The 24527-nt window shown below is 57.1% G+C and overlaps 9 protein-coding genes across 9 annotated transcripts; 5 read left to right on the top strand and 4 right to left on the bottom strand.

Moving 5' to 3' along the window:
* The first annotated feature begins 768 nt into the window (after positions 1 to 768).
* MYCTH_2300984 (uncharacterized protein) lies at positions 769 to 3081 on the top strand. The gene is made up of 3 exons (XM_003661455.1): positions 769 to 2155; positions 2232 to 2678; positions 2760 to 3081. Exons 1-3 carry the CDS (start codon positions 1068 to 1070, stop codon positions 2779 to 2781), a joined length of 1557 nt encoding a protein of 518 aa, XP_003661503.1. The 5' UTR covers positions 769 to 1067; the 3' UTR covers positions 2782 to 3081.
* A 1911-nt stretch (positions 3082 to 4992) lies between these two features.
* MYCTH_115198 (uncharacterized protein) lies at positions 4993 to 7095 on the top strand (the record flags this gene model as incomplete). The annotated part of the gene is made up of 2 exons (XM_003661456.1): positions 4993 to 5553; positions 5972 to 7095. The coding sequence occupies exons 1-2, from the start codon at positions 5493 to 5495 to the stop codon at positions 7093 to 7095; spliced, it is 1185 nt and encodes a 394-aa protein (XP_003661504.1). The 5' UTR covers positions 4993 to 5492.
* A 119-nt stretch (positions 7096 to 7214) lies between these two features.
* Positions 7215 to 9067, bottom strand: MYCTH_2300989 (glycosyltransferase family 15 protein). The gene is made up of 4 exons (XM_003661457.1): positions 8620 to 9067; positions 8304 to 8564; positions 7636 to 8254; positions 7215 to 7572 (listed from the first exon to the last, which is right to left on the bottom strand). The coding sequence occupies exons 1-4, from the start codon at positions 8768 to 8770 to the stop codon at positions 7416 to 7418; spliced, it is 1188 nt and encodes a 395-aa protein (XP_003661505.1). The 5' UTR covers positions 8771 to 9067; the 3' UTR covers positions 7215 to 7415.
* A 147-nt stretch (positions 9068 to 9214) lies between these two features.
* On the top strand, positions 9215 to 12526 carry MYCTH_2300990 (uncharacterized protein). Its single transcript, XM_003661458.1, has 2 exons — positions 9215 to 9668; positions 9728 to 12526. Exons 1-2 carry the CDS (start codon positions 9600 to 9602, stop codon positions 12416 to 12418), a joined length of 2760 nt encoding a protein of 919 aa, XP_003661506.1. The 5' UTR covers positions 9215 to 9599; the 3' UTR covers positions 12419 to 12526.
* A 780-nt stretch (positions 12527 to 13306) lies between these two features.
* Positions 13307 to 14129, bottom strand: MYCTH_2077636 (uncharacterized protein). The gene has a single exon (XM_003661459.1). The coding sequence runs from the start codon at positions 14043 to 14045 to the stop codon at positions 13392 to 13394; it is 654 nt and encodes a 217-aa protein (XP_003661507.1). The 5' UTR covers positions 14046 to 14129; the 3' UTR covers positions 13307 to 13391.
* Positions 14130 to 14821: 692 nt separating this feature from the next.
* MYCTH_2300993 (uncharacterized protein) lies at positions 14822 to 15959 on the top strand. Its single transcript, XM_003661460.1, has one exon. It carries the CDS (start codon positions 14886 to 14888, stop codon positions 15648 to 15650), a length of 765 nt encoding a protein of 254 aa, XP_003661508.1. The 5' UTR covers positions 14822 to 14885; the 3' UTR covers positions 15651 to 15959.
* A 529-nt stretch (positions 15960 to 16488) lies between these two features.
* Positions 16489 to 17921, top strand: MYCTH_2300994 (uncharacterized protein). Its single transcript, XM_003661461.1, has one exon. The coding sequence runs from the start codon at positions 16706 to 16708 to the stop codon at positions 17633 to 17635; it is 930 nt and encodes a 309-aa protein (XP_003661509.1). The 5' UTR covers positions 16489 to 16705; the 3' UTR covers positions 17636 to 17921.
* On the bottom strand, positions 17922 to 18736 carry MYCTH_2300995 (uncharacterized protein). Its single transcript, XM_003661462.1, has one exon. It carries the CDS (start codon positions 18509 to 18511, stop codon positions 18278 to 18280), a length of 234 nt encoding a protein of 77 aa, XP_003661510.1. The 5' UTR covers positions 18512 to 18736; the 3' UTR covers positions 17922 to 18277.
* Positions 18737 to 21993: 3257 nt separating this feature from the next.
* MYCTH_2300996 (glycoside hydrolase family 18 protein) lies at positions 21994 to 23722 on the bottom strand. The gene has a single exon (XM_003661463.1). It carries the CDS (start codon positions 23319 to 23321, stop codon positions 22245 to 22247), a length of 1077 nt encoding a protein of 358 aa, XP_003661511.1. The 5' UTR covers positions 23322 to 23722; the 3' UTR covers positions 21994 to 22244.
* Between the last annotated feature and the right edge of the window lie 805 nt (positions 23723 to 24527).

A 24527-nucleotide genomic window follows, 5' to 3' on the forward strand; every position in this document is an offset into this window, starting at 1 on the left:
TTGCCATTACCGTGGGCATATTCCACCCGTACACTACACCACACCATACTAGTGTAGTGTAGGCTCAAGCAACCCGGCCCTTGTTGAAGGGCTCCCCCCCTGCTCGAAGGGGCCTTTCCCCAGGTCATTTTCTGTCTGGATCTTCTTTTCCCCTACCCGGGTCAGCAGTTTGCTGTTAGTCGTATCCAGAGTCTGGCCGACAGAAGGCCCGGCTCTTGTGTCCTTTGCAGCGTTGGTCCGGCAGACGGATACCAAGAAGCCAATCCTGTCCTGCCTTATTAGCACCTACTTTATGTACATACATATACATACACACACCTGCTAGTGTGGTGTAGTGTACTGTGTATGTAGTCCGTAAACCCAGTCAGCCTTTCAACTCGTCTCCCCTTCCTACTTTGTCCACGGTACACACACTGACCGACCCCTTCTCTCCCCTTTCCCCTTCGGCTAGTACTGTACGTCCCAGGCAGGCTGCCCCCTCCTCTACCCCCGACACACAGCAACCCGGTCAGTGTCCGTTACTTTGCTGGCTGCACCCTGCCAACCAGTTACCCCCCTGCTCGCTCTTTCGGCCGGGTTGAGACGACCCAAACGATCGCTAGCGCATCTCGCAGCTATCGTTCAATTATCCGGGGATCAGTGTGTACCCTTTCTCCCTCCACTACGCTTGGCATTGCCGGTAAGCTTGTCTGCACCAGGGTGGTCCCGGGTAGACTGTGCCGCCTGTGTACTGCGCACGTTTACCCGAGCGAATATCAACTGCCACTTCCCCTCAAGGCTCTCACCTCGCTACTGCGGACCACTCCGCTGGCTCGACCGTGCGAGTGTGCAAGACACACCCACACACACATATAGAGAGAGAGAGAGAGAGAGAGAGAGAGAGAGAGAGAAGAAAGAGAGCGAGGGAGAGAAGAAAGAGATAGGGTTGTGTGCGCGTCTGTGCCGCCAACTGAACCTGGACACTACTGCTCCTCATCCCACTGGTCATCGACATTGGGAGGGATATTCGGAGACGGACAGACCTACCTTCCCGCCAGGACAAGTACACCATTCCGAAGTCGCTCTCAATGGGGTTTACAACAGTACTCGAACCCCGTCTGCGTTCGGCCATCCCAGATACGCCGCCCGAGGTGCTCACACCGGACTCGGCCTCTTTCCCCTTGCGCCAGTTCGAGCGTGCTCCTCCGTCCCCGCCCATGTCCAACTATGAACCGACCGTCAAGGCAACCGACATGTCGTCCGGAAAGGGGCCAGAGGAGTCTTCGACAGCCCACAGGGAGTCATCGGCCGATCGAAGTGGAAGCGGTGCGCCGCGAGAGCAGCTTCCGTCCTTGAGCAGCCTCTTTGGGCCCTCGTCCCAGACGCCCCTACTCCACTCGCCCTTCTCAGACCGGCCAGGACACTACTCGGCGTCGTCGTCACCACTCGACTATCCCCCAAGGCCGACCGTGGGGTCGTCCTCGTACTTTCAGCCTCCTGGATCTTCGGCCTCGCAGACGCGGAGCCTGCTGGAGTCCAAGTTGCCCGACCGCCCTCAGATCCCGCCCCTGTCGAGCATGTTTCCGAGACCGCTTTCGCCCGTACCGCGTCAAGAGCAACAACGCCTCGAGCACGGCTCCGGAAACCAGTGGTCGTCAGTACGCCACGACGCGAACCGGGAGTACTCGCTCGGCAGCCGAGATCCCCACCAGTATTATCAGCCTCCCCCCCTGGACCGATACTCATCTCACTTGCCCAGCGGCCGGGGCGACGGCCGGAGAGCGGATTTCCGAGAGCAACCGGCGCCGCAGACGCCGGCGCCTACCAACCCCCCGGCGACCCCGACAAGCAGCGTCGGCTCGGAGGTCCCTCCGGTGAAGGACGGGCTGGGGCCCAGGATCTGGACAGGGACGCACTTTCTGCCGCGGTTCGTCCGGGCGGCCGAGGTCCCCGGTGAAGGCATGTGCTATTTCTACGATGATGGAAGTCACTGCAAAACAGTCATCGATGGCGAGGCGGTCAACGCCCATTGGGGCGTGACCAAGGCGGGGAAACCGAGGAAACGACTGGCCATCGCGTGCGTAACGTGCCGCGAGAAGAAGATCAAGTGCGACCCGGACTATCCGCGGTGCTTGCAGTGCGAGAAGTTTGGCCGGGTATGCAAGTTCAAGAATGCGTAAGTAGCCCCTGATAGTCCGGAATCCGAGGCCAATATGTCTGGTCCTCTCTGACACGCCATGCCATCCATCCAGGCCCCGAGGAGGTCATAATAACAATGCGCCTTCTACGCCCCCCGCCGATCAGGAAGAGATGCGTCGGTTAGGCAGCGGAACGGCTTCGCGGCCGACGACGGAGAGCGGCAGTAACAGCAGCACCACTACCACCAACAACAACCACAACAGCAGCAGCAATCAGCAGTACCATTATCCAAGACCGGACAGCCACTCGAGCGGATCGGTATCGCCGCGGACAACAACCGCGCACCGGCCGGCAAGTCCTGATCCGGCCGGCTCCGGGCCACGGAAGTTGGCCCGTGTCGGCTACAACCACTACAGCCCGACTACTGGGCGGGTGTCTCCGCTGACTCCCACACCCGAGGCAGCGCAGCGGTCTACTTCGACAACATACTCATGGCGGCAGCCAGAGACATTGCCGAGAATTCACGATGATGTCCTGCGGAGGACTTGGCAGGCTGAATCGTAAGTGGATTTTTCTCCTTTGCAAGTCATGGATGACTCAAGGAAGCCGGACGAGTACTCACATAGTGTCATGGTGAACAGGAGACCAGATGCTCGCGTATGACATGATTTCACATCGATAAGGATCCCATGCATGTCATTCAGGGCTTAGCTCCCTCTGTCGTGTGTCTCCTTCTAGTCTCCAGGAAGGAGGTGGATAAAGAAGAAGGGAGAAAAGAGACAAGGACGCAACGAAGTCTTGGTTGTGCTCCGCCCTGAAATGGAAACGACGTAATGAACGACCTATTCCAAGTCAGCGGCAAACAACGGGGTCGAGTGTCTACCCCTTCGCTTCACTACTACATAGTCGACGACCTTGGGGAAAGGGGGGCCACTGCTGAGGCGGTAGAACCGATAAAGCCGAGTCGATTCGAACAGGGGTATGGAGTGCAAGAAACTCGAACCAAGAAGAGGAGGAAGAACCGCATGGCAACACAGATGGATGGAGTTTGGGAACGAGAGCTGCTGGGGTCTGCGTGCCCTGCTGTCACGGCGAAGCTGCAATGCCACTGTGCTCGAGATGCGCGATGGCCTGCCTACTTTACGCCTACGAAGAAACGGCCTTTTAATTTCCATGACCAGTCGGGAACCAGGCCCCTTGGTCAAACACGTTCGAAGACATGACTTTTTGGAGGCATGAGATAATCCCCGCCACGGTTTATTTATGGCAGGGACGACGAGTAAGGCAGGCGGCTATCTCTCTGTTTTTGTTCTTTTGTTTTTTTCTTTCCTTTTGTTCTTGGTTCATTTCCGGCTTTGCCCTTGTTTTGGTATTCTTAGGTATTTTCTACCTTGTTGCGGAGTTGGTGGATCAGCATTACTGCATTATCAGCTTGGCGTTGGGTTGCCTTCTGGTGTTCTTCTGATATTTCCCTGGGAGCTCAGGCACGAGCAAGCGAGCGAGCAGAGGAAAGAGAGTGAGGGAGGAAGGGGGGTGGGGGGAAACAAGGAGAGAACAGAGAGGGAAAAGGGGGGGTGGGAAGAGGAGCCTGGGAAGAACCAGGTTTCCCATTTTACACATTCATGTCTATACCTTACTCTTTTTCTTTCATCTGGATCCGGATGCCTGTATTCATCTATAACCTGTGTCTATTTGTTCCAATCGCCTCGGCGACTTCTTCCTTGACTCAGGTGATTCCTCGCTCCCGACGGAAGCGCATCGTGTGATATGGCTCGCCTCGGTGTTGTCACCTCGCTCGCTTAGCTGTTTACCTCACTAGGTTAAGCGGAAACGACGGCCAATAGGCCAGCCAACAGGGCGTTGAGAGTCAAGACTTGCAGAGCACTCGCGCGCAAGGTTCAGGTAAGTATGCACATACATACCTGTATACATACATCCATTCCGTGCAGGTCGGGAATGCTAATAGCCAGTGCCGTGATGCCATGTATGTATGTACAGTACGATATTCCGTATATATATGTACCTATATACATATGTGGGTACCTTATATATGCATAAGTGTAGCAACTAATATTAGCAGGGTGATCCAGACCCGGCGATGAATACTGCCAAGTGCCCGTTGGTGCGCCCTCCATCCTCGCGTCACATCGCTACAGACTGTTGCATCGATTGGGACGTGCTGCTGCGAGGGGGTGCGAAGGCCATGCGGCAATTGTGCGGCAGCAATTGTGTGGCAGAGGCCCAGGATTTTTGCATTGTGCTAGCATACACAGTATACGGAGTACTGAACGATTGCTTTTTTTCCTTTTCCCCCTCCTTGTCTTTCCTGGCCTGGAGGTCGGCTTATCTAGTCGTTTACCCGGATCCTCTCTTGGTTACGTTCGGTGTGTATGGTTGCGGCGTAGGTTATGCTTGGCGTGAGATGCGATCCCGGCTGCAGTGCTTCTGAAAACCCTTCTGGAAGGATGCCCTTTTCTAACAGGCGTGCAACGTTGGTGTCCGTGTTCCTGCTGCGTAATACGCAATATGTGCTTGGTGCATGACTAGCGGGGATACGCTCAATCTTTTTATCAGCGCTGACCAAAAGACGGGATGGTTGGTTTTACCTCTGTGCACAGAGGATAATAACGCATATACTGTAAAATAGTGGTCGGTAGTGTTATGAGCAGGAATTACTAGAGGTGGGGTGCGTAGAACATGAAGAGCTGAGTAAAAAAACGGCCTTGGTACGTTGTTAGGTAAGTTACTCCGTAGTGCACTACAACTTGGAGGTCTACACAGTAGGGAGACAGTGCGTTTTGCACAAGGGTCGCTCTTACCGATTTAGCTCATCTTGATGTCCCAACGGCAGCCAGGCAGTCCAAAGCAACTACCGCCAATAGCAACAAGAGGAAGGATTGTCTGACCAGATCGCAAAGCCAAAGGTAGCCTCATCACATCACGAGATAAAATAGACAGCGAGCATCTATTCGCTGCGAAACATCGTGCACAAATTCCCCCGTCAGCCCCCACGTTTGGTGGCAGCCCAGCCGCTGGCTTGGGCCTCTCTTGAAACGAGGTTTCCGGCCAGAGGGCCTACGGCCCTTGTGTCCTGCGCGAAGGAGCCGGGACGGGTACACGAGCGCGTCCAGCGCGTCCGTCACTGGCTGATTTCCGCAACAGTTTTATCGTGGTGGCCAGCCGGGCGGCTTACTTGTACGGTCTCTCACTCTCTTACGTACGATACGACGGCGGCGCCAGACCAGTTTGGCCAGACGCTGGACGCACGAGAATGGGCGGCTAGTTGGGGCATTCCAGACTCAAACCGTATGACACTCGCATAAGGATTCGGCATCAATCAAGCAAGCTAGCCGCTATTGATCACGACCCGGACCATGGCCCAACGCACGCCAAGGTTCCCAACGCGGCCGGTTGCTCAGTTGCTTGGGTCAAATGGTAGGCTCCTGTCCTCCTAACTAAGCCTTGCTTTGTCTGCTGGCTTATTCTCCGAAATCTTGCATGAGCCTACCGTCATATACGGTCGGCCAAACGCTCATGGCCGGCGGCAAAGAGGCTCGTCGGTACTGGTTGTTGCCAGTCTGACGATTCCCAGGGCCATTTGTGGGCTCGCTCGCACCAAACTCCCCGAAAAACACAAAAGTTGATGCTTGACGGCAAAGCCAGTCATCCGTTGAAATTACCTTGGTGGCCTCATTCCTTCCGCTCCCCTCCACCCCCCCCTCCTCCCGGGGGGCGCCAACAACCAATCTATCGTCGTCTCTGACACTCCTCCTTTAAAACGCGGCCATACAATCCTCCACACTATACCCCTGCCATTGCTTCCAGAACCGAAAAGCTGACCCAGTCTCTCCAGGCCCCGTCCACGCAGTCACGTACTCCGCTTCACCGGGTACCTACATCCTAACCGGGTCGTCGGACCGCTCCATCCGCCTATACAACCCCTCGTCGACGACCCCTACCCCCTCGAACGCCGCTTCCAACAGCATAACTTCCCGCAGCAGCAGCAACAGCAGCAGCAGCAACGGCATAAACACGAGTGGAGGCTCCCCGCTCTCGCCGCCACCGGCGGGCCGCCTCATCCAGACGTACAACTCGCACGCCCACTCGGTCCTGTCGCTCGCCGTCTCGGCCTCCAACGCGACCTTCTGCTCGGCCGGGGGGGACCGGGCCGTGCTCCTGTGGGACGTGGCCACGGCGCAGACGATCCGGCGGTTCGGCTCCGCGTCGACGGCGCACTCGCACGCCGGCCGCGTCAACGCCGTCTGCTTCGCCGGCGCCGACGACTCCCTCGTCGTCTCGGGCGGCCTGGACTGCACCGTCCGGCTGTGGGACGTCCGCTCCGGCGGCGGCGGCGGCGGTGGCGGTGGCGGCGGCGCGGCCGTGCAGGTCCTGCGCGACGCCCGCGACGCCGTCACCTCGCTCGCCGTCTGCGGCGCCGAGGTCCTGGCCGGCAGCGTGGACGGCCGCGTGCGGGCGTACGACGTGCGCATGGGCCGGTGCGTCACCGACGTCTTCCCCGGCAGCGTCACCAGCCTGTGTCTGGCCGCGGACGGGCGGACCGTGCTGGTCGGCACCCTGGACAGCAAGATCCGGCTGATGGACCGGAGGGACGGCGCCTGCCTCAGGACCTTCTCCGACCCGGCCTGGCGCAACGACGAGCTGCGCGTCCAGAGCGTCCTCGGCGGCCGCGAGAGGTTCGTCGTCGCCGGGGACGAGATGGTGGACGCGCCCGAGGGGACGGGGAGCGACGGCAGGGTGTGGGCCTGGGATCTGCTGACGGGCAAGCTGGTGGTCACGCTGTCCGTTCCGTGGGGTGGCAGCGGGGGCGAAAATAGGAAGCGGGTCATCGGGAGAGACGGGAAGGAGAAGGAGAGGAAGAACGTGGTGAGCTGCATCGCGTGGAAGGAGGGAGGATTCGGGGACCAGTTCTGCGTCGGCGGCACCTCTGGGGTCGTGACAGTGTTTGGCGAAGCTTGAGAGAGGATAAAGTGTGTGTGTGTGTGTGCGTGAGAGAGAGAGAGAGAGAGTATATTAGGGCCGCTTGACTCGGCCTCCCTTGTCAATCATCAATTAGATATAGGTTAAAAAATATGTAACGTCCTCTATCGGGCACACATTCCAATTTTCCATCCAGCCCACCGGGTCATGACCTCTATATACGACCTGAGAATTAAATCGATACCGCATGCGCCAAACACCCTCATCCCCTCTTTGCGTCTAGTCCAAAACAACCGTCCCGGCTCACCCAACGATGTCACACATACATAACCCCAAACCTCCACGTCGGCGAGGAACCCTCAGCCCATGCCGACAAACTTGAACCAGAGGGGCCGGCAGTCTTCGTCGTGCAGCCAGGCCTCGCCGTCGGTGAAGCGGCCGGTCACGCAGCCTTTGCATTTGGGCGAGTTCGGGCAGTTGAAGAAGGGAATGTGTTGATAGCCAATGTCGCGGAACCTAAACCCTTGTGTTAGCGACCGTGCATGCAACATTCCGGCGGCTCCGGTATAATTAACCCACCAATGGATCCGATGCTTGTCCTCAAACAGGCCGAGGGCAATGCTGTGCACGGGAGCATCGCCCCAGCGCTCATAGAAGAAGCCGCCAGCCCGGTCGAGGTGGTTAAAGTAGTCCTCGTACGCCTTGCTCCGCCAGAAGGACATGTCTGCAATCTCGAAATTGCTCCAGAAGTGGCAGGTCGAATACCCGTTGGCCTTCTCGTTGTGGCTCGGACGGCGCGTCTTGTCCGTCAGCCAGTTCATGGCGTTGTGCTCGTGCACGTATTCGGGATGCTCATTGATGAACTTGACCGTCTCGGGCCACAAGGTGGGAATCGACTCGGGCGAGTCGTACAGGTTGATGGTGAAGCCGTACGTCTTGTTGTTGTCCCGCATGTAGCGGAACACGTCGTAGTCGACGTCGCAGAAGAAGTGCACATTGGGCTCGACGCGCCAGTAGTACTGCGTATTCTCGAGCGCCGGGTGCTTGTAGAAGAGGCCGCTGTTCCAGCGGCACATCTGGTGGTACGACACCTTGTCGGCGTACTGCACCTCCTTCTCCTTGAGGATCTTGATCGACTCGGTGAACAGATCGTTGTTGATCCATGACGGCACTTCCCAGTGCTCCTTGGGGATCAGTTCTGCGTCTTTGTCAGCTCCATCTCCGACGGGGCGATCCGGGTGCCATACCGTATCTGCACTCGGCCTTTGTCTCAGCCTGTGTCTTTTGCTTGAACTCCTCCGTGAACGGGACGTCGTTGAAAAAGGTCCAAGGGTAGTTGAACTTGTGATTCCATGTCCTCTCGAGGTCGCGCATCGACTGCAGCATGCCGTCAAGCTCTTCGTTCCGCACCAGGGCCAGAAGCGTGGCGTTGATGCGTGCGGTGCCGGCCGGGCCGGGTGCGTACTCCCCGGACGCATATGTCAGAACACCCTCGGGCTCGCCGGTGGCTATTTCAAGTCAGCAAATGGTTTCCAAGGCCGCCCTGGGCTGTTCAGTGCCTACGGTCTAGATTAGGATCGCGCTCTCTCGACAGGAGAGGGACCCTGGCCGGGCTCTTGGGCGATCCTGTTGGCTTGAAAAGCTGCCATACAAAGAAACACCACAGGACAACGCCCGTCAGCGCCAGCGCCCTCACGGGGCGAGCAACCGCCATGATGGCTGTCGGTCGGTAGGGTTGCGGCGGGCAGCGTCACGTAGTCGTCGGTTGGGGGGTTGTCTCTCCGCGCTGATCCCAAGCGTCTAACATTCGCTGCTTACCCGGGCCTCCTCATCTGTATACAGGAACAATCGTGGTTCGGTGGCAGCGCCGAGAATGGCGTTCGTGCTGCTCCGTTGTTCAAGTCGTCGGTTGTCGTCGGTTCGCGTCGTTTCAAGCCAGCGGCGGCGCGTTCGGTTCAAGTGCGTCGGTTAATCAACCGGGGGCAGCGCTATCCTGCTACGCCAAAAACGCAAAAAGGGGCCATACGGCGAAGCTTCACTTCCAAGATGCCAAGTGCCTGCGGTTGTCATCTGATTGCCAAGAACTGCCAAGCCGGCCAGGCAGATGCGAAGACATGGCTTGTGCGCGGGGTGTGGGGGAGACCTTCCAACGTGAACCGTTCCGCAGCTGCACAAGCCCGCCATGGGAACGGCAGGAGCAGGTCGTTGAGATCAAGGAACGCGATTTTCCAGTTCAAGGTCGCTTCATTCACCAAGACGGAAAAGTGGAACGCGCTGGACGTATTCCGCTTTTGCGAATCGCTACTTGCTTACTCTGTCCGGAGAGGCAAGCGTCTTTTTCGTGGTCAACGTTCCACTGTCATGTTTTTGACGCGTCAACACACAACTATCGCGTACGCAGCGGTGTGTGTACTCCGTATGTACTGTACGTACATCCAGTGACGGCTCGGGTGCTGCTATAAATACACTGGCCCGAAATTGCTCTGGCTAGGTTTAAACGCCATTTCGACTAGCAGAATGTTTGGGTTGAAGGCCAGAGCAAAATGGCACATCTTGCGCAATTGGGGGCGCTGATAGACGACCTGGTCGCGGCCGTCGCTGCGATCCCAACGGTATGATCCCCAACTTCTTCTTGTTCTGTCAACAGCAGTAGTTGATGTAATGTATCTAGAGTCAGCATGAAAGGCGAGTCGCCTGTCGTGAGGCTGTTCTGCGCAGCCTGCGCAGCCACACTTTTACCCGGACAAACCACTTCGAGGTAGAGGACCGGCTGAACGGCCTGGAAGAGCGCTTCTCTGTCGTGGGCCGAGATGGCCTGGCAGAAGCTCTGCGCGCGCGGCGGGATGCGCTCGAATCATGTCGCGACCAGTTCACTCCCGAAGTTCTGCACTTACTTCTTGAGCTTGCCGATCAACCAGCGCAAAAGTCCAACCTCAATGACCTGGACGCGCTGGTCGAGCCTGAGGAGGAAGCTCCACCGCCATTGACCTGGCGGGATATTGCCAAAGAGGATGGCTGGAAACAGGAAAAGGACATTTGGAGATTCGTCGACTATTCTCTCGGCTCCAGCGATGAGGAGGACGTAGACTGGCAATCAGAAGCATCTGCCGAGTCCTTGACGACCGCCTCTTCGGCCGACGACCAACGCCATCGCACGGCGCACGACCTAGCCATCAAACCGCAGGGCACCGATCTTTTGATGAGGGTTCACGATGCTCAGGGTTGGAGGCATGCGTCTGCAGTGGATGAGAACGGCAGACCCAAGAAGATACCCGTCTCAACGACCCAGTTCTTCCGCGAGGCTCTCTTCATGCTGGCTGGCCTCGAGACAAGCTTGTTTGACACGAGATGTAGCCCTATTACAAAGTACCAGCTTCGAGGCGTGTCGTGGGAGTCTTACAAGGCTCTCGCGACGGCATTCTCGGAGTGCGGCCGGAAGCTTGCCCCGTTGCGGGCCTACGTCGAGAACAGAGAGCACTCTCCGCTTTTGCAGGTATTTCAGGACTGTCTCCAGGAAGCCCTGCGCTCTCTCGACTTGGAGTTATCCTCGATTCAAGCTCGCGTTGTCGCCGCCGAAGAAGATGTCGTCGTGAGCCTCATTGGGGTGCTCGAAGAGCTCGGCCCGAAACTGGCGCCGCTGTATGTGTTAGCGGATATTGTGTGCCAGGTTCAGGAGGAGCGGAATCCACACGCATTTCGATATCTCGAACTCCTTTACGACGCCGTTGGGATGGCCCAGTTGCGAGACAGCCGTGCCACGTACACCCTGCTCGGGACCATTTTCCTGGACTGCTTTCAGGTGTACCTGAAACCGATCCGGCTCTGGATGGAAGAAGGGAAGCTTCTGCAGGGCGACCGAACCTTCTTCGTCCTAGAGTCGCCAACTAAGCTCCCACTGTCCCAGGTCTGGAAGGGCCAGTTCAACTTGCTACGAACTCCTGAAGGCAACCTGTATGCGCCGCGTTTTCTGAAGCCAGCGATTGATCGCATCTTCACCGCAGGCAAGAGCATTGTCGTGCTGAAGCACATGAAGCAGCACGAGGCCACCAAGAAATACCAAGCCACCGCAGAGCCAAAGATGGATTTTGCAACCGTTTGCCCAGACGACCTCGAGTATGCTCCCTTTGGTGAGCTCTTCGGGCTTGCCTTCCAGGCATGGGTCCAAAGCAAACACCACACGGCAGCCGCAACGCTCCGAGAGCTGCTCTTTAGCTCATACGGCCTGTCTGAGAGTCTCCACGCGCTACATCACCTCTACCTGATGTCGGACGGCGCAAGATCGGACTCTTTCGCCTCGTCCATTTTCCGACACCTAGACAACTTCAGTAACAGCTGGCGAGATCGCTTCACCTTGACAGAGATCGCCCAGGAGGCCTTCTCGGCGTGCGTGGATACCTACCGCCTCTCTGCGGACATCGATTCGCGCGGTCTCACCCACAGCGCTCTCGCCTGCCGCAACTCCGTTCGCATCAGCCTCCCCGCTATTCGCCTCCACTACCGCCTCAGTTGGCCCGTCCAAATCGTCATCACTGAGGAGGGGATCCGAGGCTATCAGACCCTCTTCACCTTCCAGCTGCAAGCCCGACGAGCACTCTCCATCCTGCGACATCCTATAGCCCCCCTGCAACGACGCGACGGCGGCAGCCGCGGCACAGCCGGCATGGCACGCTACTACCTCTTGCGCAGCAAGCTCCTCTGGTTTGCCAACGCCATCGTAACCTACCTGACCACCTTGGTTTTCGCGCCGAACACGGCCCGACTCCAGGCGGATCTTCGTAGCAGCACCTCAGCTGCAACAACGCCAACATCAACGACGCCAACAACAGCGGATGTCGATGACATGATCGCCACGCATGCGGCTTTTGTGTCGCGCATCGTCGAAGAGTCGTGCCAGGGCGCGAAACTGCGGCCCATCCGTGACGCCATGCTCGACATCTTTGACCTGGCGATTCGGCTCGCGGACGTGCAGCGCGCCGAGGTGGCGAAACTGGAGGAGGAAGAGATGGAAATCTCCAGATTGTCGGTCATGTCGTCGCCTTTCAAGGCGTCGCCTGCAAGGAAGGGTAGAGATGGTGGCAGGAAGAGGAGGAGCGTGCTTGATGAGGATGGGGACGTGGATGACGAGGACGAGGGAGGACTGGCTGCGCAGTGGATGGTCGGGAAGAAGGGGGGGAGCGACGAGGGCAAACCGCATGCGGTTGTGCTGAAAGAGCTCGAAGCGGATTTTGAGAGGCACTTGAGGTTCGTCACCAGCGGTTTGAGAGGCGTGGCGAGGGCGAGTAAGGAGGAGGCGGCTGCAAAGTGGGATCTGCTGGCGGAGATGTTGGAGGCTGGGATCAAGGAATCGACCACAATTCATTGAACGTTTCGTTGTCCTTCAAGCCCTCCCTCTTCTTGTTCTCAATGCCTGGTACACTGACTGATGTCGACGTTGCGACCCGCCTCATCGCGCGCCCGAAGTTCTGCCGGACGAGACCGCGTTCGCGTTCCCGGGCCGTTGCCGCCTCCGTAACGACTACAAACGGCGCCGGCGACGGAGGCCGGAAGGCGTCGCCCATTCTACTTCGTTCACACCCCATCGCAGAACACCCTCCCGTATATTCGCGATGGAGATGCATTTTCGGCGCCAGGGTCCTGGCCCCTGTTCGCGCGGTCGTTCCGGGCTGTCGTCGAGGATGCGAACTAACCTGCGTCCGACCCTCGCGGCCCGCGGGGGCTTGGACTGGCAAAGAAAGTGCATGTTGAGCTTACCGCAGGCTGGGCAGCCACTCATATATATACGAAAACTGGATTACGGATTATAAGCGATTTGCATCGCCCAGGGGCTCTTTTCGAGCAACGTGGGATGATTCCACGGTTTGTGGCCCTCTCGAGCCAGCGACGTTCTCTCTCTTCAGCATTTAAGCGCCGGCAAGCGAGATGACCGCGTGGCGGGAGCGTCAGAAAACCAACGGGTCAGGTTAGGGCCGGGTTGCTTACCCGGGAACTTCTGGAGATCGATGTATCATTGCTCCCGAACTGGTTGGGTTCCTGAGTGCTAGGGCTCGTAGACACATTCGACAGTCGTTATCTGCCGTACTGTATATCTAAGCAGCCTCCGCACGGTAGATCGGTCCCGGCATCGCTCCGCGAACTTATCTGCATAGGTGTATGCAATACTTCGAGAGCCAGTCCTTGCTACGGGGGCTATGCGCCAAGCTTGCGGGCTCACTCTAGGCCCCATCGGCGTGCATTGGCATTGCCATAACATCACAGCCCGACAGGTATCTATTAGTTATGGCTATCTGGAACGTAGTATATCTGACTGCCCTATGTCCGGGATGGGGACCTGTCATTCACACTACATTACTTCCCTTGTACTCCTGCCTTTGCCGGGCAAGAAATTCCTGACACTTCCGCACACAAAAGTCATGTTCTTCCCGCGACAGACGAACAGCACTGCCTTCCTCGCACAACATGCCGACAACCCGTTGAATAGCTGCTTCTACATCTTCCATACTGTCGTAGTTTAAGTGCCAACAAGACGAGACAATATGGCCGAATACACCGTCGTCTTCGGTTGGTGGGTACTCCCCCCGGAGAAGGGCCTCGTACATTTTCTTGAATTCCTCAGGCGTCTCCCACTGGCCATAGGGCACCTCTCCAGTACGGATAGTGTAGATGCAGGAACCGATCGCGAACTGTTCATGCGCAGGGCCGGCGGCTGCATTCTTACACGGGCGATAGAAAGGGTATGTCGCTGCCTCGACCTTGCATCCCCGCTTCTGAGCCCGCCCGAAGTCGCAGACCTTAACATGTTCGGTCTCGTCCAGGAGAATGTTTTCCGGTCGTAGGTCGCCGTGGAAGAAGTCAAGTCTCTCGAGCCAGGACGCAGCGCTTGCGATCTCCTTGATCCAGGAGAATTGCCGTTCCTCCGGAATAGGAGTCGCGAATCGGTGGCTAAGACGCCTTTCTAGAGTGTTGGGCTCGAACCTTAGGAAGATAGCCATCTCTGTAGATAAAAAATACTGAACGATGTTTGGGTGTGGTGGTTTGGTAGCCAGTTCTTCGTATAGAGCTCGCTCTCGCCGTAATATTTCTAAATTCTCGGCGGCCCTGGCCTCTTCACCTGCGGTGCCGTTGAGGATGCGGTGTGCGATCTTCACGACAATGGCAGTATCTGGAAGTCGAAATATGTGGCCATATCCACCACGATTAAGGTATACTATCCCGCGGAAGGGATTGAAAAGCTTCCTTTGCGCGGAATGTTGTGTCATTGTAGGACGTCGTAAGCCCGATAGACCTGAAGGAAAGGCTGTAAAAAAATAGAGGATTGTTTTGGTCGCCGCCTGATGCTGTTGATAGCTGACCCCGAGGTATCTGGTAGCCGAGACATTCGGAACACGCGAGACAAGTTTTCTCGGTCATTGATAAATCGAGGACGAAATCTCAGAATATCCAGGCGGCTCATAGTGTACGATGACCTGGAACACAATGGAAGGCAAGGTCCGATCCTAACCAGTTTTGAAGGTGCCCTTTCGGTCGGGTGGCGCAATCACCTTGCCGATTTAGGTAGGTACGTACTGTACCTTAGCTTTGCCGTTGGGGGCCGTTTCTGGCGGGCTTCCGGACGGCTTGCATCTTTTTGCTCCAGAAGGCTCACTGCATAGCCATGTCCGTTGTGCATGGCGCGCGTGTCTCATCGCTGCCAATCAAAGGGCTAAGCCAGGGCAGGTTGGCCGACCTCACTTCCGCAGCGGCTGCCGTAAGTGAATCTCTTGATCTCCACAAATCACATCACCGCAGCGCTGCATCACCGTCAAAGCCTCAATTTTGGCAGCATAGACATGATGTCCCACAACGAACCATGGCCGCCACTTCCACCCGACGTCGACACTACCAAGCTCGAGGTCGAAATGCCTGAGCTCGCCGTCTCCGCAAACAGCACGCTTTACAGAGTCAAGGGGCAGCCGTCCACGGTCTACAAGTTCAGAGGGCATCCTCGCGAATACCAACTTCAAAAGGCGGCCGGCGATTGCGCCATCCCGGTCCGTGGGCGGGTGCTAGGCAAGTCAACCGTCGGAACCGGTCATGTCGTCTTCTTTGGCTTCCTGATGGATCTTGCCGCTCCGATCCCAAAGACTTTGTCACTACCGCAGCGCCGGGATATCATGCATCAAATGATCCGCACCATCCAGCAATTGCATGCGAAGCGAATCGTCCACGGAGATATCAAGCTCGAAAACATGCTTCTTGACAGCCGCGGTAAGCTACGACTCTGTGATTTCGCCGAGGGGCGGTATCTCGACGAGGACGAGCGTGTCTGGGAAGGCAACTCTACATGGCATTTCGAGTCACCAAACAGGCTTCGGAGAGGTGAAGGGCTCGGACACCGCCTGCCACCGCCAATCATCGAGGGTGACCTGTACGGCCTCGGCCTGAGCATCTGGCAGTTGTATACGGGCAGAACCCCGCACGAGGATATGGTTATCGACGACCTAGGTCTCAAGGAGAGGCAACGGAATGGACAGACGGTCAATGTGGCCGAGGTAGGAGATCCCGAGGCTCGTGATATCATTGCAAAGCTTCTCTGCCGAGGAGGGGCGCGCATTTGATGGCGTAGTTGGCGGTGTTCAGCTCCGAAGTTGCTAGGATTTGGGCCTCCCTAACGTCTAATAGCTCTACATTCTCGGTCTCCATTCCTCCTCTCTTCTCAGACTTCTCTTTCCCACTCACGCCCTCGCCTGGGTCGCCAAACCTGACCAGCATGATTGGCCCTCAATTTCTTTTGTCAACAACTCTCAGCTCCACGTGTTAAAACGATCCTGCCCCGTTCCCCGCTTCCCCAGGAAGCGTCGTCTCTCACCCCTTCTACTCGACTTGCCGCGCTGCATCCCGGTCAATGCACTCAGTCCAGGTGCGGTCCCAGAGGCATCGCGACCGAGGGCAGCTAGGAATAAGATCGGCGACGCGTTAGCAGAGTTTAGGGTTACAAGGCAAATGTCAGAATCACACCGCGATGTTGATAAGGAACGGATCTCAGAAACGGAATAGGTAAAATTGAGCGGGTACGCGTTCTCGACCGTTTGATTTCCAGATAGCGTTTTGAGCACGTGACCCACGTACTGCTAAGTCAGCAACTTGAGCCCGAAAAAAGAAGTTAATCACCGAATCCAGATTCGCGTTTTCGCCCTCCTATAATAACGACAGCTTTTGGTCTTTGTTGTTATTCAAAGGGTGCGGGTTCCTGTCTTTAAAGCTACCGGTTCTGGACCCTTCTGAGCAGACACGGAACTTTTAGCTGCAAAAAGACTGTAGTGTAAGGCAGGCAGGAACTGTTACATAGTTACATAAGTAACCTTTGTTGGGCAGCTGATTGGCTTGGCGGCCCAGCGCGGTGGCGCTGCCAAACTGCCGCTCTTCGCTGAAGGGACTAACTACTCGGCGCGCCTTGTCACGGATACAACAACCTCAGCATCAATCAACTTGTCGCCATCCGTGAAAACCATTCCCCCTCACCTCCCTTTTCTTCTTCTTACTCGCTTTTTGCGGGCCTGCCATTTACCCACTTGCTCGACAGCAAGGCAAGCCAAAGATAATTTTTTTTTTAAAAAAAAAAAAAACAAAGTTCGGTTCTTAAACAAGCAGACCGTCGACAAGCGCTGCCACCATGTCCGAACGCAAAGTCCTCACCAAGTACTACCCCCCGGACTTCGACCCGTCGCTGGTCGGGCGCGCGCGCAAACCAAAGACGCAGGGGCCCAAGGTGCAGACGGTGCGGCTGATGGCGCCCTTCTCGCTGCGCTGCGTCTCGTGCGGCGAGTACATGTACCGGGGGCGCAAGTTCAACGCGCGCAAGGAGACGCCGCCGGGGGAGAAGTACCTGGGCATCCAGCTGTACCGCTTCTACATCCGGTGCACGCGGTGCTCGGCCGAGATCGTGTTCCGGACGGACCCCAAGAACCAGGACTACGTGGTCGAGCGGGGCGCCAAGCGCAACACGGACCCGTGGAAGCGCGGGCTGGACGGCGGGCAGGAGGAGGAGGAGACGGTCGAGCAGCGGCTGGACCGGCTGGAGCGCGAGATGGCCGAGGCCGAGGGCGAGGAGGAGCGCAACGCGATGGCGGAGCTCGAGGCCAAGACGGAGGACGCCAAGCGCGAGATGGCGGTCGCCGACGCCCTGGACGAGATCCGGAACCGGAACGCCAGGCTGGAGAGGGCCCAGAGGGAGGGCGGCGCCGACGTGCTGGAGGCGGTCGTCGCCGGCGTGCTGAGGCCCGAGGAGGAGGAGAGGAGGCGGCAGGAGGAGGAGGACGCGGAGGCGGCGAGGAGGGCGTTTGCGTTTGCGCGGCGGCAGGAGGTGCTCGAGGAGGTCGTCGAGGAGGAGGAGGACGAAGGGGGAAATGCCGGGCCGGGTTCGGGATCCGGCTCCGGCTCCGCCTCAGCGGGAGCGTCCACGTCCGGCTCGCATCCGGCCTCGGCCATCGCGACACCCGACGTCGCGCAGCCACCGCCCCCGCCGAGCTTTAAGCGGCAAGTCAAGAAGAAGAAGGACCACGCCGCGTTGCTGGGCATCAAGAAAAAGCAGCCGCTTGTCTAAAACCAATTCTACTTGGGCAGGGTTGCATCGTGAAGGATGGCTAGGAACATTGCCCCGTTTTTCTCCTTACAAACATTTACCGGTCTCTTGATTCTTACCGCTTTATTGATTCTACTTGGGCATGAGCAAGTGGTTTCTAGCCCTGGATCGGGCAGTCAGGAACCAGCATTGGCTCTTCGAATCGTTCCAACACCGCGTCACAATTTTTTGGCTCGCTTGAGTCGGAGAAATCTTGATGAAGGGGAATCATCACGTTTATTCGCGCCGCAACCGAGACAAACATTTGCTTCCCAAGCCGCCTTTCCCTTCAACGCCGTGCTTGCAAAAACACCATATCTCCCCAGACAACAAAAAAAGATGCAACATCGGCCAGACCATACCCTAGAAGCGCCGGTTCACGATATAGATATCGGAGCATCAATCCACCGTGTGTCCCGTCGCGCCCGCCCGTCCTCCCTCGCGTGGTTTAAAAACCTCTCCTCGGGTTTCCATACACAGCAGACCTTCACCTGGGCACCCGTATGGTCTTTTTTTTTTTTTTTCGTTCCTTTTTCCTTCGGTCCCTCCCAGGGTTCAGCCGAGCTCGGCCGTGATGCCGCTCATGGTTCGACGACGGTCGACACGCAAATCCGGGGTAGAGTTTCAGGACTGATGATAGGTGTATTGATTGGGGTTCCGACTCCTGCCGGCCACACCGTCTGGGAGACCCGTGGGCGAGGACTGGCCGTGTTGCGAAGCCGTTGGGGGCGATTGTGAGATGGACTCCATCTGTCGCTTGGTGTGTTGATGCATGAAGCGGGAATAGCTCCCCAGGTCGGAAGGGGGAGGTGGTGAGAGCGGCATGGAGGTGGAATATGTCCTTTGGCTGGTCGACATGATGACGACCACGACGCTTCTGCGTTTTGCAGAGGGGAAACCGCAAGGCTTTCGGATAAGAAAGTTGTTTCGTAGGAGGGTAGACAAAGATGGGAACTATAAAGGAGAAAAAAAACCCGAGTTTAGGAACTGATGCTACGGACTAACCCAGGGGAGCTGCCATTCCAATCAATGCTAAGGCGTAACTTTGAGCTACTAGGTTTGTATAACGAATATAGAAACAGTAGCAGAGGATAGCGGGCGGAAGCTGTCCTTTATAAACAGAGAGACCGCCATTGACGTCCAGGTACCTGCTTGTTTGGACTACGCAGTATCCGTAATACCAGTACATACACTACGCAGCGTGGATCAGTTTGGAAGTGGGTAATCACGCCACAAAGGCACGGGCGAGGGGAAGGGGGGCGGCGATAAGAAGGTAGGGAGACTGTGGTCATGGGCCAGGGAGGCCGGGGGCGAGAGGCTCGAATGGTCGGAGCGGGATAGAAAGGGTCCTTGGTGGAGGGGGTACCCTCGCACTCCCGCTCGAGTTGAGTCGAGCCCTGGCGTCACTGGGCGATCTGCGCCTCGACGACCGGAGGCCAATCTCGCGGAGGCACGAAAATTGCAAACCCCTTCCGCAACCAAGCGCAAGCCCGGTACCGATGCGCTAGCGCTGCGACCCTTGTGCTGCAGTCGTTCCAACGTCTATGGAAAGATCGGCGATGGAGGTGTCCGTTGGCATCAGAGGAGGGCCGGTGCGACGTTGTGGCGCAGGTATTCCCTGGTATGTACATGTTCCAATACTGCAAGGTACTAGCAGTACTATCATTTTCGCCGCCACCGGGGAAGGTATGTACAGAGGGCGCCCTTTCTGGGGTCTCTGTAATGCCTCGCCTGTTTTGCACGAAGATCGCAGTTAAACACTTCCTCCTGGGTGCCCTTAGGGTTAGACGAAGTTGTCATGGCTTACAGCATGTGGTCGTTTGCCAAAGTAAATGGAATCCTCTTTTAGAGGGAACTCACACGGCATCTTCGATGCGGATTCGCAGTCACGCAGCGTGTGAAGCGGCACACATCACATCGTGGAATCGTCGACGTGATTCTTTGGGGCGAGTGGGCTGGGAAAGGTAAGACCCTGTTGATCCCATCCAATGTGGAAGGCACGTTCGTGCGTGAAGTCCTAGTTGAGTGTTCAAGATCGGATAGCAGAAATGGTTATAGGTACCTGGTAAGGTAGCTAAGGAAGGTACTGTTCGGAAGACAGGAAAAACGGAAGTGGATTACTTTCGCGCCTCATTACGCTGCCGAGAAACCTACCTCCTGGCTGCCACCGCACACTAAAGCACTCGAATCACCTACAGCGGGTACTTTAATCGGAAAAAGAAAAGGGCTTCACGAAGATGCTGACGTGTGCGAACGGTGGGAACGGTGACGAAGAGGCTGGGAGACGGATCCGTCTTATGTAGGTTCTGAGACAGGTCGGAGTACTTTCCCTAGTCTGCGACCACTACCAAGCACAGCGCACCACCCAGAGGAGCTTCTTTCTCCAAGAGATGACGAACACCGGGTGATGATGTCAGCTGCCGGAGACAGCCCACGCATAAACGAGTCCATACAGTCTTAGCGATGAGCCTTATGTTAGGGAATAGAGTACCTTAGATAGGCAGGTAAAGTTCAGGTAGGTAACACGTAACTAACTGTACTATCCGTGTCAAAGAAAGCGCCAGAGAACGGCCGGATCATGCTTCAGCAGGCCTCCATTCTTCACCTTCAGTTTACGGCAGTCCACATGCAGAGAATGGCTGCTTGGTTTGAACGCACACAAGAACCGAAACCGGCACCCGCAAGGTCCCTTGCAACCACGTTGCAGAAACAGAGACCAATCATGTCGGAGACCGCAATGTTTAGGAGCGTTAACTTGGCACGCCGGCAGGGCTCGCGCGAGACAGCCAGGGCATTGTTGGAGAAACCCTAATGCCAGCTTCGACTTGGCGCGGCGCCGACGCTACTGGCAGTGCGGTAATTGCAAGAAACACCAAGTTGTTCGGCCCCCCGGACACTTGTTTGACGCTTGTTTGATACACGGAGACGCAAGAAGGGTTACAGCGGCCCCAAGCCAAAGACGGATACTCTACAGTATTACGGAGTACCTACTCCCGTAAAACTTGCAAAACTTGTAAAACCACACCGGGGTCGGCTATTGAAAGGTCACGACTTGGCAGGCAAATCACCGTGCGAGAAACTTGTGGATCCAGAAGTGCAAGGTTACAGCCAATACGGGAGGATTTGCTTTTTTTCTTTCGCTGCATTTTTGACGCTCGCAATTTCCTTTCAGCTCGGTGATTCAAGACTCGATGTCAGCGGGAAGGAGTGATGTTGGTAGTTGGTGCTTTTCTTGCAGTTAAGACCCGTGACGTCATTAGGACCCTTGCCGCCAAGCAAGGAAAACGCTACGTGGGGAAGTCGTCTCCACAAAAGATGCTTGCGAGATCCATTGCCCCCACCGAACCACATCTCTTTTCGGCAATTCCCTCGTTCAATTCGCAGCCGTTGCAAAAGCCCGCCATGACGCAGCGCTCGCCGACGCTGATGAAAATAAGATCAACTTGCAGCCCTTACCTGATCTGGAACGAGGTCCTCTAAAGGACAACGTTGGATATCATCAAACCGTGGGCTGCCGGATGAGCCTATGGAGTACCCTCTCGGCAAAACAACCGATTTGATTTCCTTACTCTGATCATTGACTTTCCCGTTTTCTCGACACGGCGTCAGCCTACCATTACGGAGGCACGAAGCCAAGAACGCGCCCATTCTGACTGTTTTAACTCGGAAAATTTTAGACTTTAACATCACACTTCCTACTCCCTCTGCTCCCCTTTCATTCCCACCGCATCATTACAGATGCAGTCAGCACAAGTATCTGGCGGCAACAGGGCGGCAACAGGGCGGCGCCACCGCCTCCACCGGTTGCTACCGTGTGCTCCGGGACCGCTGACGTATATAGGTACCTCTGTCTCGGTTTGGACGTATTGGTTGCTGCCGCGATACCACACAAAATCCACCCCGCCGCTCAGTTCCAGTTACCGTAGGCGCAACCGACAAAGTTTGGGGCGGTTATCGCGTCTTCTTTTGCCGGCGCTGCTCCACGAAAGCGCGCTGCACTTTGGTTGTGCAAACTGCGATGGCGATCTCTCCCTGTCCTGTGCACTCCATCCAGAGGCATGGTCACGCTTAAGTCTCGAGCCCGACTCCGCGATAATCCATCGCGCCATCACTAAAAGGACGGGAACGGGGCGACGGGCGTCACTACCCTCGAAGTTTCGATCCAAGCTCGATCCCATGGCTAACGCGTTGTGGCGGACCGGCGCGAGGGCGAGGCCTGTCGGTAATAGTAGGCTTTGGATATCGTCGAAAACCGTGTGATGACGTTGGATGATTTGATTTGAATCATTGGGCCAACAAAGCTGCGGAGAGGGGGTTGGCGTTGTCAGCTTCCCGACAGAGCCATGTGGGAGCGGTGTTTCAACCGGAATCTACACCGCTGGGCAGGCAGAATCAATCGTCGTGCCTGGGACGACGGAAGATGATCTGCGCGCAGTCGCTGTCCCTCCCATGGCCTCCGCCGGAAGGCAATAATAGTAGGAGTATGTACCACTGGTCGTCACTGCGAGCTAAGGACCATGGGGAAACTCACACCCACGGGGAAACCCCCCCCCCCCCCCCGGGGAGTGGGTGGAAGCAGAGATTTGGGACCCTACTCCTCCTCCCCTCCCCCATCCGAATGGTACTCGAATTCGGCAGGTACTGGTGGTGCTTCCCCTGGCTGTTCCTCATCTGGATCCGCCTCGGGGGAAACCTCGGATGTCTTTTTCTCCTCCGCCGGCTTCTCGCTCCCCTGCAACCCCTCCAGGCTCTGAACGGCGCGTCTTCCCTTCAACAGGGCAGTCATGGCCTGCGCCCACTCCCAGGGCCTCTCTTTGCCCCCCGGCAGACTGTTGAAGTACTCCCAGCCCATGACGCCGCCGAAGCGGGGGTGCCGCCCGGCCAGCAAGGGCAGCACGCCGGACAGGAGGTTCCAGGGCACCCAGCCGGAGCCGTTGTCGGGATTGGTCAGCAGGCCGACGACGATCTTGTCGGGAGGCCAGCCCTTGGCCAGCAGCATCTCGTACATGACGGGGTTGCTGCAGTCGCCCCAGCCGCAGTAGAACTGGGCATTGTACCAGGCGATGTCGCGCCCGCGCAGGACCTCGAGCGCCTCGTAGTCGAAGCCGCTCAGGTTGCGCAGCGGGTCGAGCAGGGCCGAGGCGACGGGCGCGAGCGTGATGAGGAAGTCGGGCCCAAAGTCGGCCCGCAGCCGGTCGATCAGCCGCACGATGCCGCCCAGCGACATGGGCTCCTCCACGTCCAGGTCCAGCCCGTCCAGCCCCCGCTCGCGGATCAGCTCGGCCAGCGGCCGGTAGTAGGCCTCGAACGCGCCGTCATCGTCGCCGCCGTTGCCGTTGCCGTTGCCGTTGCCGTTGAGGTCGAGGCGGGCGTAGGTCCCCGGCGCCGCGCCGCCCAGCATGCCGAGCACCTTGACGCCGCTGGCCTGGAGCACGCGCATCTCGGCCCAGAGGGTGGTGAAGCGCGGGTCCGACGGCGGGTGGTCGTTGAGCGTCAGCCCGGCCGGGTCCTCGTTGATGTGGATCGCGGCCAGGATGACGTGCGTAATGCCAATCCCCGGCTGCTGGAGGAGCGGCAGCACCGATATCGGCTTCCCCGACGGTGTGTGGTGGGTTTGGTAGTACGTGATGACGCGGGGGAGGGCGGGGGGTTGGGGAAGGGGAGGCATAGTACGTGTATGTATGTGTTTGGTGTGTGTTGGTGTGTGGAGGTTGGAGGGAGAGAAAGAGGGAAGGAGGGGAAAAAAAAGAGAGAGAGAGGAGGGGGTGGTGGTGTTTTGAACGAGTGAGATGAGTGTCGTGGTGGTGATAATAATGGTGCCTGGTGATGTGTTGTGGTGGTGTTGAGGGGGAGCCGAATGCTTAAATCGTCGTTGAATGGACAGCTGGTGCCAACTGCCAGGTTATATTGATCGGGCATTGGGCATCCCCACCTTGGATAACCAACTGTACGGCACACGGCAGTGAGATCAAACTACCAAACTAGGCAGGTATGTACTAGTAAGTAGGTAGGTATCTTTCATGGCCTCATTGATCATGTGTCACTCACGTATCATAGAAAGAACACCTGAAATAAAATTCATTGAAAATAGAAAGTTATCAGGCCGTGTTGCGCAGTCAGACCTTGTCTCGACCCTACCTCATGGTTTAGACCCTCGTTCCAGCCGGACTCGCTTTCCTCACCGGCAACGCCGAGATCAATAATCCCAGCTAAGCTGCCTGTCCACGTTGTTCTGCTTTCTATCGAAGGGGGCTCTGAGAGTTGGGGTTCTTCGCCCCAAACGTGGACCATCATCCCGGCGCGGCTGCGTGACATTCACGCGTCACATAGGCTCGGCCGTGAGAATGGAGGATAGGACATGGGAGACTATAATCTCCCAATTAACAAGATGACCAGAGGAGACGTTGCGTCTGATCTGCTGTTTGTCGATATGGCCGCCCCGGAGTCAGCGAGCCAATGGTCAATGATGGACTTCGTTGCATCAGTTACCTTGCCGCACGATGTTGCTTAACCGCCCGATGACCCTTTCAATTCGCTTGAAAGAACACAGCTGTGGTGGCCGCCTCTGGCGAATGCTTTGAGCCCGCGGAGATCGGAAATCGCAGACGGTCTCCAGAAGTCACTCCCGAGCGAACACATCCGAACACCGATGCACTGTCCTTGGACGCGCAGGTGGCGGCAATCAATGCGCATGCCATAAATGCAATTCTCGAGAGATATAAAACTAACTCCCTTTCATTCAGCGCCCCGAGAACCATCAGTCCACGATGCCGAAGCGGCCTGATATATCCCCTTCTGCGGGCCATCCCCGTGCCCCAACCCCCCAATCAACACCTCACTGCCCGGCCGGATTCCAACGTCGAAAACAAGATGC

Source organism: Thermothelomyces thermophilus, chromosome 2, assembly GCF_000226095.1.
Source record: "Thermothelomyces thermophilus ATCC 42464 chromosome 2, complete sequence".
Taxonomy (NCBI): Eukaryota; Fungi; Ascomycota; class Sordariomycetes; order Sordariales; family Chaetomiaceae; genus Thermothelomyces; species Thermothelomyces thermophilus.